Source organism: Ranitomeya imitator, chromosome 6, assembly GCF_032444005.1.
Source record: "Ranitomeya imitator isolate aRanImi1 chromosome 6, aRanImi1.pri, whole genome shotgun sequence".
NCBI classification, from domain to species: domain Eukaryota; kingdom Metazoa; phylum Chordata; class Amphibia; order Anura; family Dendrobatidae; genus Ranitomeya; species Ranitomeya imitator.
In genome coordinates, this window is record NC_091287.1 from 24,952,301 (window position 1) to 24,965,354 (window position 13,054).

General features: G+C 44.0%; 1 protein-coding gene across 10 annotated transcripts in view; it reads right to left on the minus strand.

Annotated features, from left to right (window-relative positions):
• The window catches only part of PHF14 (PHD finger protein 14), a 263,915-nt gene that overhangs the window by 164,869 nt on the left and 85,992 nt on the right, over positions 1–13,054 (minus strand). For 7 of the 10 annotated variants that reach the window (XR_011313935.1, XR_011313933.1, XM_069729337.1 and 4 more), the window contains exon 15: positions 128–268. Coding sequence is in view for 7 of the 10 variants with exons in the window: in XM_069729337.1 (XP_069585438.1) it covers positions 128–268 (141 nt within the window). In the remaining 3 variants the exon portion in view is untranslated. The remainder of the gene's footprint in view (positions 1–127; positions 269–13,054) is intronic. The other 3 variants (XR_011313934.1, XM_069729334.1, XM_069729332.1) reach the window with 1 other exon arrangement.

The window sequence follows — 13,054 nt, forward strand, 5'->3', positions numbered from 1 at the left end:
AAATGAAAAAAAAAGAAAATAAAAAAAAAGGTATCTCTCCACATATGGCTGCCGCTATTGGGAGATAGTAACAAGATAGAGGAGTAACATGTAAAAGTAAAAAATAAAAAAAAAGTATTCACATTACCGACAACAGTTCACTCCGCGGACCGTGCTCAGGGAGGACCTCCGCTCGCTTGGCCAGATCCAGCAGCTTCTCCTTCTTTACTTCCTCCGACAATTCGTAATTTAACTGGGAGCTTTTCCGCCTTCCTCTAACGCAAAGCTTCTGAAAGAAACGGGAGAAATGTCAGACATTATGCAGAACCTTCATCGGCTTTACAGTGTTTAACTTCACCGTACAGAAGGAAAAAAAATCAAAAAACCATGAAGGAACCAGTCCGACACCAAATCCTTCAGGACAGAGCCGAATCTTATGGTGGAGGGTCCTCCTGCAGCGCCGCTAAGCACAGACTAATAGGTGTTGTCTGCTGGATCACGTGCCCGATTATTTGTAGGCTTGAGGATTGATTGTTTTTTTAAGTCATTTCAGTTTTTTCATTTTATCTTGTTGCATTTGTTGTTCTGTCTTACTATTTTATAACAAAAACGTTGCTCGTTATTCAAAAACTTTAAAAAAAATTGCTTAAAAATTCTTCACATAAAATCACTCTGCGAGAAGTTGCTGTACGTTTTGCGACAATCGACTGAAAACATCTTGAAAACCTTAAAAATCCTGTTTAATTTAGTAATAATAGCTCTGGTCCTTTAATAAAGGGAGACTGAAGTCAGCTGATGTCTGGCTCTCTGCTGTCTCACTATTTTGACACAGACTTCCTGCTTATTAGCTATGAGATATAACTCCATGAGGGGAGACAGTGTGCAGAGTGCATTTGTAGAGAAGATATGTACTATGGTTTAATGTCGTCTCCCACTAGATGTTGAACACTCTTATAAACAGGTAAGATGAATTCCAGCACCCTTTAGAAGCAGTTTTATCCTCTTCTTGGAAACTAACCCTTTAGAAACAGTTTTGCCCTCCTCTTGTAAACTAACCCTTTAGAAGCAGTTTTGTCCTCTTCTTGCAAATTAACCCTTTACAAGCAGTTGTCCCCTACTGCAAATTAACCCTTTAGAATCAGTTTTGTCCTCCTCTTGCAAACTAAACCTTTAGAAGCAGTTTAGTCCTCCTCTTGCAAATTAGTCCTTTAGGCCGGCGTCACACAAAACGTATAAAAAAATAGGTCCATTTTACATGTTTCATGAACAGTGATCCGTGTGCAATGCAAGGATGCGATTTCCTCGCATTAAAGTATCTGTGTGACATCCGTATGGTGAGATTATCTCGCCGGCTTGCAAAATGGACATATAATGGATCCAAGGGCTCTAATATTCGTGAAAACATATATACAGTCTATCTATCTATCTATCTATCTATCTATATATATATATATATATACACACACATATATACACTGTATGCAGAATTATTAGGCAAGTTGTATTTTGATCACATGATCCTTTTTATACACGTTGTCCTACTCCAAGCTGTTCAGGCTTGAGAGCCAACTACCAATTCAGTAAATCAGGTGATGCGCATCTCTGTAATGAGGAGGGGTGTTGTATAATGACATCAGAACCCTATATAAGGTGTGCTTAATTGTTAGGCAACTTCCTTTCCTTTTGCAAAATGGGTCAGAAGAGAGATTTGACGGCTCTGAAAAGTCCAAAATTGTGAGATGTCTTGCAGAGGGATGCAGCAGTCTTGAAATTGCCAAACATTTGAAGCGTGATCACCGAACAATCAAGCGTTTCATGGCAAATAGCCAACAGGGTCACAAGAAGCGTGTTGGGCAAAAAAGGCGCAAAATAACTGCTCATGAATTGAGGAAAATCAAGCGTGAAGCTGCCAAGATGCCATTTGCCACCAGTTTTGCCATATTTCAGAGCTGCAACGTTACTGGAGTAACAAAAAGCACAAGGTGTGCGATACTCAGGGACATGGCCAAGGTAAGGAAGGCTGAAAAACGACCACCTGTGAACAAGAAACATATGATAAAACATCAAGACTGGGCCAAGAAAGATCTTAAGACTGACTTTTCAAAGGTTTTCTGGACTGATGAAATGAGAGTGACTCTTGATGGGCCGGATGGATGGGCCAGAGGCTGGATCAGTAGAGGGCAGAGAGCTCCACTCCGACTCCAGCAAGGTGGAGGTGGGGTACTGGTATGGGCTGGGATCATCAAAGATGAACTTGTGGGACCTTTTCGGGTTGAGGATGGAGTGAAGCTCAACTCCCAGATCTGCTGCCAGTTTCTGGAAGACTTCTTCTTCAAGCAGTGGTACGGGAAGAAGTCGGTATCGTTCAATGAAAACAAGATTTTCATGCAGGACAATGCTCCATCACAGCCTCCAACTACTCCACAGCGTGGCCGGCCAGTAAAGGTCTCAAAGAAGAACAAATAATGACATGGCCCCTTGTTCACCTGATCTGAACCCCATAGAGAACCTGTGGTCCCTCATAAAATGTGAGATCTACAGGGAGGGAGCACAGTCCACCTCTCGGAGCAGTGTCTGGAGGCTGTGGTGGCCGCTGCACACAATGTTGGTCGTAAACAGATCAAGCAACTGACAGAATCTATGGATGGAGGCTGCCGAGTGTCATCATAAAGAAAGGGGGCTATATTGGGCACTAATTTTTGGGGGGTTTCTTTTTGCATGTCAGAAATGTTTATTTCTAAATTTTGTGCAGTGATATTGGTTTACCTGGTGAAAATAAACAAGTGAGATGGGAATATATTTGGTTTTTATTAAGTTGCCTAATAATTCTGCACAGTAATAGTTACCTGCACAAACAGATATCCTCCTAAGATAGCCAAATCTAAAAAAAAAAACACTCCAACTTCCAAAAATATTAATCTTTGCTATTTATGAGTTTTTTGGTTTGATTGAGAACATAATTGCTGGTCAATAATAAAAATAATCCTCTAAAATACATATATATACCGTATATACCCGAGTATAAGCCGACCCGAGTATAAGCCGACCCCCCTAATTTTGCCACAAAAAAACTGGGAAAACCTATTGACTCGAGTATAAGCCTAGGGTGGAAATGCAGCATTTACCGGTGAATTTCAAAAATAAAAATAGATCATTATTTCCCCATAGCTGTGCCCCATATAGTGCTCTGCAGCGTTCATATCTCCCCCTTGGCTGTGCCCCATATAGTGCTCTGCAGCGTTCATATCTCCCCCTTGGCTGTGCCCCGTATAGTGCTCTGCACCGTTCATATCTCCCCCTTGGCTGTGCCCCATATAGTGCTCTGCACCGTTCATATCTCCCCCTTGGCTGTGCCCCATATAGTGCTCTGCACCGTTTATATCTCCCCCTTGGCTGTGCCCCATATAGTGCTCTGCACCGTTCATATCTCCCCCTTGGCTGTGCCCCATATAGTGCTCTGCAGCGTTCATATCTCCCCCTTGGCTGTGCCCCATATAGTGCTCTGCAGCGTTCATATCTCCCCCTTGGCTGTGCCCCATATAGTGCTCTGCAGCGTTCATATTTCCCCATAGCTGTGCCCCATATAGTGCTCTGCACCGTTCATATCTCCCCCTTGGCTGTGCCCCATATAGTGCTCTGCAGCGTTCATATCTCCCCCTTGGCTGTGCCCCATATAGTGCTCTGCACCGTTCATATCTCCCCCTTGGCTGTGCCCCGTATAGTGCTCTGCACCGTTCATATCTCCCCCTTGGCTGTGCCCCATATAGTGCTCTGCACCGTTCATATCTCCCCCTTGGCTGTGCCCCGTATAGTGCTCTGCAGCGTTCATATCTCCCCCTTGGCTGTGCCCCATATAGTGCTCTGCAGCGTTCATATCTCCCCCTTGGCTGTGCCCCATATAGTGCTCTGCACCGTTCATATCTCCCCCTTGGCTGTGCCCCGTATAGTGCTCTGCACCGTTCATATCTCCCCCTTGGCTGTGCCCCATATAGTGCTCTGCACCGTTCATATCTCCCCCTTGGCTGTGCCCCGTATAGTGCTCTGCAGCGTTCATATCTCCCCCTTGGCTGTGCCCCATATAGTGCTCTGCAGCGTTCATATCTCCCCCTTGGCTGTGCCCCATATAGTGCTCTGCACCTTTCATATCTCCCCCTTGGCTGTGCCCCGTATAGTGCTCTGCACCGTTCATATCTCCCCCTTGGCTGTGCCCCATATAGTGCTCTGCACCGTTCATATCTCCCCCTTGGCTGTGCCCCGTATAGTGCTCTGCACCGTTCATATCTCCCCCTTGGCTGTGCCCCATATAGTGCTCTGCACCGTTCATATCTCCCCCTTGGCTGTGCCCCGTATAGTGCTCTGCACCGTTCATATCTCCCCCTTGGCTGTGCCCCATATAGTGCTCTGCACCGTTCATATCTCCCCCTTGGCTGTGCCCCATATAGTGCTCTGCACCGTTCATATCTCCCCCTTGGCTGTGCCCCATATAGTGCTCTGCACCGTTCATATCTCCCCCTTGGCTGTGCCCCGTATAGTGCTCTGCAGCATTCACATATTCCCATAGATGCTCGGTATAAATCTGTGCCGCCGCTGCTGCTGCAATAAAAAAAAAAAAAAAGCCATACTCACCTCTCTTGATTGCAGCTCCCAGCGTCCGGTCCCGGCGTCTCCCCGCTCTGACTGATCAGGCAGAGGGCGCCGCGCACACTACATGCGTCATCGCGCCCTCTGACCTGAACAGTCAGAGCGCAGAGACGCCGGGAAGATGGAGCGGCGCCCGGCGGCTGGAACGTGGACAGGTGAATATGACATACTTACCTAGTCCCAGCGATCCTCGCGCTGTCCCCACCTGTCACAGCTGTCTTCCTCTATCAGCGGTCATCGGCACCGCTGATTAGAGAAATGAATAGGCGGCTCCACCCCTATGGGAGGTGGAGCCGCCTATTCATTTTTCTAATGAGCGATCCCACGTGACCGCTGAAGAGGGGAAGAAGCCCGTGGGACGGCAGGGACAGCGTGAGGATCGCTGGGACTAGGTGAGTATACCTCAGCGCCCTCTCCCCCTCACCCGCCGACCCCACCGCTACCGTGACTCGAGTATAAGCCGAGAGGGGCACTTTCAGCCCAAAAATCTCGGCTTATACTCCAGTATATACGGTGTGTAATTATATATATATATATATATATATATATATAAATGACTGGCACATCCAAACTAGTGTGAATAGGTGCATACCAGGAGCAGCTACCTCCATATACAATATACAAGGAAAGGTTGCACTCTATCGTGCCAAAGCATTGTCTAATATGAAATACACGAAATATGAATAGCAACATGGCTTTTGAACATTGGGAAAAAAACAGGACTACAAGGGCTCCCTCGGAAGGTGAGTATATGTTTATTTTTTTATTTTAAGTCTTTTTTAACCTGTTACATACGTGTCTGGGCAATATACTACGTGGCTGGGCAATATACTACGTGACTGGGCAATATACTACGTGTCTGGGCAATATACTACGTGGCTGGGCAATATACTACGTGTCTGGGCAATATACTACGTGGCTGGGCAATATACTACGTAACTGGGCAATATACTACGTGGCTGGGCAATATACTACGTGACAGGGCAATATACTACGTGGCTGGGCAATATACTACGTGTCTGGGCAATATACTACGTGTCTGGGCAATATACTACGTGGCTGGGCAATATACTACGTGGCTGGGCAATATACTACGTGGCTGGGCAATATACTACGTGGCTGGGCAATATACTACGTGGCTGGGCAATATACTACGTGGCTGGGCAATATACTACGTGACTGGGCAATATACTACGTGGCTGGGCAATATACTACGTGGCTGGGCAATATAGTACGTGGCTGGGCAATATAATACGTGGCTGGGCAATATACTACGTAACTGGGCAATATACTACGTGGCTGGGCAATATACTACGTGGCTGGGCAATATACTACGTGGCTGGGCAATATACTACGTGGCTGGGCAATATACTACGTGGCTAGGCAATATACTACGTGGCTGGGCAATATACTACGTGGCTGGGCAATATACTACGTGGCTGGGCAATATAATACGTGGCTGGGCAATATAATACGTGGCTGGGCAATATACTACGTGGCTGGGCAATATACTACGTGGCTGGGCAATATACTACGTAACTGGGCAATATACTACGTGGCTGGGCAATATACTACGTGGCTGGGAAATATACTACGTGGCTGGGCAATATACTACGTGGCTGGGCAATATACTACGTGGCTGGGCAATATACTACGTGACTGGGCAATATACTACGTGGCTGGGCAATATACTACGTGACTGGGCAATATACTACGTGACTGGGCAATATACTACGTGACTGGGCAATATACTACGTAACTGGGCAATATACTACGTGGCTGGGCAATATACTACGTGGCTGGGCAATATAATACGTGGCTGGGCAATATACTACGTAACTGGGCAATATACTACGTGGCTGGGCAATATACTACGTGACTGGGCAATATACTACGTGACTGGGCAATATACTACGTGACTGGGCAATATACTACGTGACTGAAATATATATTTCATACAGAGCTAAATAGCAGAAATGCCAGTAATTCAATTGGCGGCTTTTGCTAAATCATTACCGAATCCGACAGTTTATGAGACATGGTTACATACAGTAAACTATTGCATATATGTTATATTTTTATATATCCCTCACTAATAATGTTAGCAGTGTGTGTGTGCAAAGTTTGGGAGCTATAGGGGTTAAACTAAAGGATTAATTCACGGAAAAAAACTGGCGTGGGCTCTGGCAATAAAGATTTTAAAACCTGTGTTTATTCATTTCATTAAAAGACTTTATTCTTAATGCGTGTGTTTTTTTTTTAACCCTTTCAAACTAGTGGCTTAATAATGGATAGGTGTCTTATTGACACCTCTTCAATATTAACAAGGCTTAATGTCACCTTACAATAGCAAGGAGACATTAACCCCTTATTACCCCATATGCCAATGCCACAGGACAGTGGGAAGAGTGGCTAAGTGCCAGAATAGGCGAATCTTCCAGATGTGCCTTTTCTGGGGTGGCTGGGGGCAGATGTTTTTAGTCGGGGGGGGGGGGGGCAATAACCATGGTCCCTCTCTAGGCTATTAATATCTGCCCTCAGTCACTGGCTTTCCCTCTCTGGCGGAGAAAATTGAGCAGGAGCCCACGCCAGTTTTTTCTGTGAATGAACCCTTTAATTTAACACCTACAGCTCCCACATTTTACACACACACTACTAACATTATTGGGGACAATTGAATTACCGGCTATTCTGCTATCTAGTTCTGTATGAAATAAATAAATATATGTATATATACACACACCTATACTATGTGTATATTAACCTGTCAGTGTGATTTTACTGTACATCGCACTAAATTGCCGGCTTTTCTATAGGACACCGCTGCGTATTTCTCGGAAGCCACACTGATGTTCCGTGTGGTGCGAGTTTTCCTCGCACCCATAGACTTTCACTGGAGATTCTCGGCCGATGTACAATGTAAATCGCACGTATAATACGGCCAAGAAAACAACGCATGATAGGAGCTGCCCCATAGATTAACACTGGTCCGAGTGCTATGCGATTTTTTTATCGCATAGCACTCATCTGTGTTACGGTCTAGTGTGACTCTGGCCTTAGAAGCAGTTTTGTCCTCCTCTCGCAAACTAACCCTTTAGAAGCAGCTTTGTCCTCTTGCAAATTAACCCTTTAGAAGCAGTTTTGTCCTCCTCGCTCATCTAGGCGGCATAATAGACAGAGGTCTTAAAAGATGGTTAATAATTAATATTCTGCATAAAATTTAAGCTTCTCATGGAAGGTGGAAAAATATGCAATTGGCTAATTTGTTGCCTATTAACGGATTAGGGAATTAATTCACTATGTTTGTCATTTTTTCAGGTAAATGTATGAGAATGTAAATTAATAAACACTCCTTTTATGAGCAATAGATTTGACAAATGGCAAAACAGGACAAATCCTGATATATCTGAGCGCCAGGATTCCCTTAGCCATTAGGATCAGTTATGACTAATCAACCCCACATTTAGTTGGTACCTCCCAGAGAAGAGAATTTAATTTGATCTTTGCGAGAACAATGGTAAAAGTAAAAATTTCGCCCCTGTAATACTGGGGTAAATAATCTCATTTGCGAATGACACATATTTCAGAAAAGTCTTATATTTTCGTCTACTGTCACTTTTTTTTTTTTATTTCCTCATAACTGACAGATCTCCTTTAAGTCATAGATCCTACAATCAGCCAAACTTTTACACATAATCTGCAAGATAAGAAGTCACCCTTTCAATCCAAAAATCTAAACATGCAGGGGTGATAATCCTTCAGCGCAGTCTCGGCAGCTCAGCTCCTCTTAGTGAATATAAGTCCACTTGAGTACTGACCCACTTTGCACCAAGTGTAAAAAAAAAAAGCTATCGTAATGATTCTTAAAGAGACACATATCTGATTTTGCCATAATCCCTGTGACCTTTCATGTCTTTGTACAAGCGAGCCCTCTTGATCTAAAAAGCTTGCCGATAAGTGACCCTCGTGTCCTAAATTCATGATAACAGAGAACCCATAAAAAGGTACCATGTCTTATTTACAGGATGCTTTTCCAGGTTTATCTTCAAGCAAAAAGAGAAAAAAAAAAAAGTGAAATATCAAAATCAATGATGCCAGGAATGGAGCGATCATGCATCAGGAGGTACAATCTGCACTTAAAGACCCGAGCAGGCGTCCGGATGAGAGCAGAACATTGCGAGAGTCTGTGCACCGGGCGTAGCGTCAGGATTATTGGCATTCTCAGAAGGTGTGAAAACAGGACACGGGAGGAAAAAAAAAAGGTTAGAAAGCTTTTCACGGAGCGCTGGTTATTTAATTCCAGTAATGGCAAAATAACAATAGAGGCAAAAAAGAAAAACATCTAACCATTGTTAGAAGAATTATACCATTTAAAGGGGTTGACCGATCGCACCAAATTAATCATCTATCCATATCCATGGGAAGGAGAGGTCATCAATAGGAGATCACACACCCAGCGCCCACTGACCAGCTGTTATATACTGCAGTGATGGCGAGCGCAGCTCCGTACAATGTGTACTGCAGTGCAGCTCCTATTCACAAGAATCACTGAGTGCAGCTCTGGAGTATCATACAGGAGGTAACTCAGGGTCAGTAATCTATGTACACAGTGACTGCACCAGCAGAATAGTGAGTGCAGCTCTGGGGTATAATACAGGAGGTAACTCAGGATCAGTAATGTAATGTATGTACACAGTGACTGCACCAGCAGAATAGTGAGTGCAGCTCTGGGGGATAATACAGGATGTAACTCAGGATCAGTAATGTAATGTATGTACACAGTGACTGCACCAGCAGAATAGTGAGTGCAGCTCTGGAGTATAATACAGGATGTAACTCAGGATCAGTAATGTAATGTATGTACACAGTGACTGCACCAGCAGAATAGTGAGTGCAGCTCTGGAGTATAATACAGGATGTAACTCAGGATCAGTAATGTAATGTATGTACACAGTGACTGCACCAGCAGAATAGTGAGTGCAGCACTGGAGTGTAATACAGGATGTAACTCAGGATCAGTAATGTAATGTATGTACACAGTGACTGCACCAGCAGAATAGTGAGTGCAGCTCTGGAGTATAATACAGGATGTAACTCGGGATCAGTAATGTAATGTATGTACACAGTGACTGCACCAGCAGAATAGTGAGTGCAGCTCTGGAGTATAATACAGGATGTAACTCGGGATCAGTAATGTAATGTATGTACACAGTGACTGCACCAGCAGAATAGTGAGTGCAGCTCTGGAGTATAATACAGGATGTAACTCGGGATCAGTAATGTAATGTATGCACACAGTGACTGCACCAGCAGAATAGTGAGTGCAGCTCTGGAGTATAATACAGGATGTAACTCAGGATCAGTAATGTAATGTATGTACACAGTGACTGCACCAGCAGAATAGTGAGTGCAGCTCTGGTGTATAATACAGGATAAGTAATGGAATGTATGCAGTGAATTCGCTTTGTATACATAGTCTGTGTGTAGACTGTAACTATAGTATTGTGTGATGTGTAGCACATACATTTTTGCTTCTCCTGTTATTCTGGTAACTGGTGTCAGATTCTTTTTACATACACCAGCACAGGACGAGAGACCCCATAAAGGGTAAACTAGACCTATAATTCCACCATATAAACGATGCCCCTTCTACAATATGCAAACATAGAAAGCGCCCGTACGATTCTCCCGTCCCCTCGGCCCGGACACATGACGAGCAGCGAGAACTTGAAAGGAGTCAAATAATTCAGATTCATGAGAACCGCGTCCCAGTATCTGCATGGAAGCCTTTGAGGATCCCCCGCACCCCAGTCATTGTTAGTGGTGCATTAGGTGGGCTGCGGACGCTGGGTGACAGGTTATGGGGGTGTTCCATTATTAATGAGGCTTTGTATCCGGCTGCCGGTAGCGCGGCCGGTGCCGATGTGTAACGCTCATTTTTAATGTTTCTGTTGCTCGGGTTCATTCACCTGTGCACAACTTACCCGCAGTTTACCATACTTCAGTCCTTAAAGGGGTTTTCCGTTTCAGAAAAATTCTGTCCATCAAAAACCGTGCATTACATACCCTCCCCGGGTCCGGCGGGGAGTCTCCGCCATTGCTCCCAGTGTCTTGATATTTTTTGCAGCGCTGACGTCATTGACTTCAGCGGCTCTGCCCGAGTTGACAGCTGGGGTGGCTACTTGCTGCAGTGTCGACGTGACATCAGCGCTGCAGACAATACCAGGCAACGGGAGCACCAGCGGAGCCTCAGTACTGGACCTGGGGAGGGTGATTAAAGAAACCTTTGTTTTTTCTAAAACAAATTGCATCTGAGTACAAAGGTTTTCCCAAAAACCCTTTAAGGTAATTAGTATCAGGTCTTTCAGTTCTGATGTCCTGTAGAGCTGGGGCTTACACGCAGAAGCCAATCAGAAAAGGCAGCGCTGCAGTGTAAAGATCTGAGAATAAAGTCCCATGCCAGCTTTTATGGTTGACTGTGCTGTGTAGACTGGTACAGAGTCAGCAGAGTCATCTCATCATTGGGCTCTGTAGTGTAATGTCCATTCTACCGTCAACACAATGACAGCACAAAACAACCAATTGTACATAAACTGTGCGCAGCAATGAATGTGACGCTACTGGGATTGGACGGGTTTCCATCATGCTCCAAAAAAGAAAAAAAAAATAGCACATTTTTTTTGTTTTTTTTTTAGAAAAAAAACATAGCACAAACAGAAGAGCCTCCCTCCATAGATGAAAAATAAGCTTTACAGATATGTGTTTTTCAAATCTCTCTCTTTTAATATTGAGAAGACACTGCTAACTCTCGCCCAGTCTACACAGTGCAGTGCACCTTATAAGTAGTCACGGGACGCTTTGCTTCGTCTGCTGGTCAAAGACAACATCAGGAAGTGGATACGGTCTTTGACCTGGAAATAAAGCAAAGAGTCCCATGACTGCTTATAAAGTGCACTGCACTGTGTAGACTGGGCGAGAGTTAGCAGAGTCATGTTTTTCCAGAAAGTGAGTGGCTAAAAGCTAGAAATAGCAGCTAGCTTCTCCTCCTACTTTGGCTTTAATAGAATCACAGTGGGGGGCATAACGGGAAGGAAAGAGATGGAACTTTCAACAATCATATCTGGCAGTCTTATAGGATAAAACAAAAGTTTTGCATCTGGAAATAAACTTTATTGTATCACGCTCTTGTCATTGAATAGCTTTAGACTCAAAATACCGACTTCCCATTTAAGAGATACAAGTTGGTCTATTCAAGAATTAAAAAAAAAAAAATCCTCCTTGACGACAACTATCCCCTCTCCGCAGGAGAAGCAGATGTGATCAATCTGTGCGCTGCAGCTGGTCATACTCTTTAGTAATATGGATTTCCAGATAAAGGCAAAGTCTATTCATTTCACTTAAAATTGAAATGAGGTGTAATTAATTTGCTGCATGTGCGGCAGCGCTGCGGTCTGGTGACTCCGCTTTATTGTTATTGATTTTACACCAGAAACAAAGCAAAAAAAAAGCTCTAGAAACATATAAAGCAGATTAATGAAATACCAGTCAGCAAAATACTGAAGGAGGTCTTTATTTAAAGGAATAATTGTTTATTTAAAGGGGCAATCAGACCGATGCTGAAAAATCATCAGACTCTGCCAACCTCGCCCAGAATCAGCAGGATAGATCAACACTCGACTGACGTTTAGGCAGAGATCAGGCATGTCGATTTTCGATATGCCTAATCCTTTATTCCCTCCGGAGATAGGACAGAAATGCCGAGGAGAAACTTACTCTTTTCTCTCCATTGAGAACATCGGCATGCTCTGCCAAATTAGGAGGGTAACCTGTATGTATGGTAGAGACGGAATAGCCAAACACTAAAGGTGAGGTTTACTTGTCACCAAGTCATTCAAAAGTGAACAGTTTTTGCTCTTTTGGTTCTTTACCAATAGGGTGTTGCTCACAGGATCCTCAGGGGCGTGTCTATAGGTTGCCTTCTATACTTACTTTCTGAGCAACGCCCCCTTATAAAGATAGAAAAACTGTGCTAAATAGAAAGGCCTGTATTTCTGCAATCATACGGCAGATTTCAAAAGAAATACTGAGACGAGCGGTGGGATAAAGGTACGAAAAAAGGATAGCCACGGGTCACCGGTCCAAACTTTACATACATTAATAATACATGCAAACTTAAGTAACGAATATGAGAAACTTATCAGATAAATCTGCTTCTTACTCCACTATTCTCCTCATCCCTGCCTCCTGTACTCATCATTCATTCTAAAAAAAAAAAAAAAAAACATTGCTAAGATCCACTAGACCACTGAAGGATCAGATTACAGCTCCCTATTGAAGTCAATGACGAGAGGTGGAGAGCAATAAAGAGATTGTGTGCATCTGAGCCTTTCGCGCTCTGTGACAAAGCTACTACTTTCTAGTAAGTGGTTTAGTT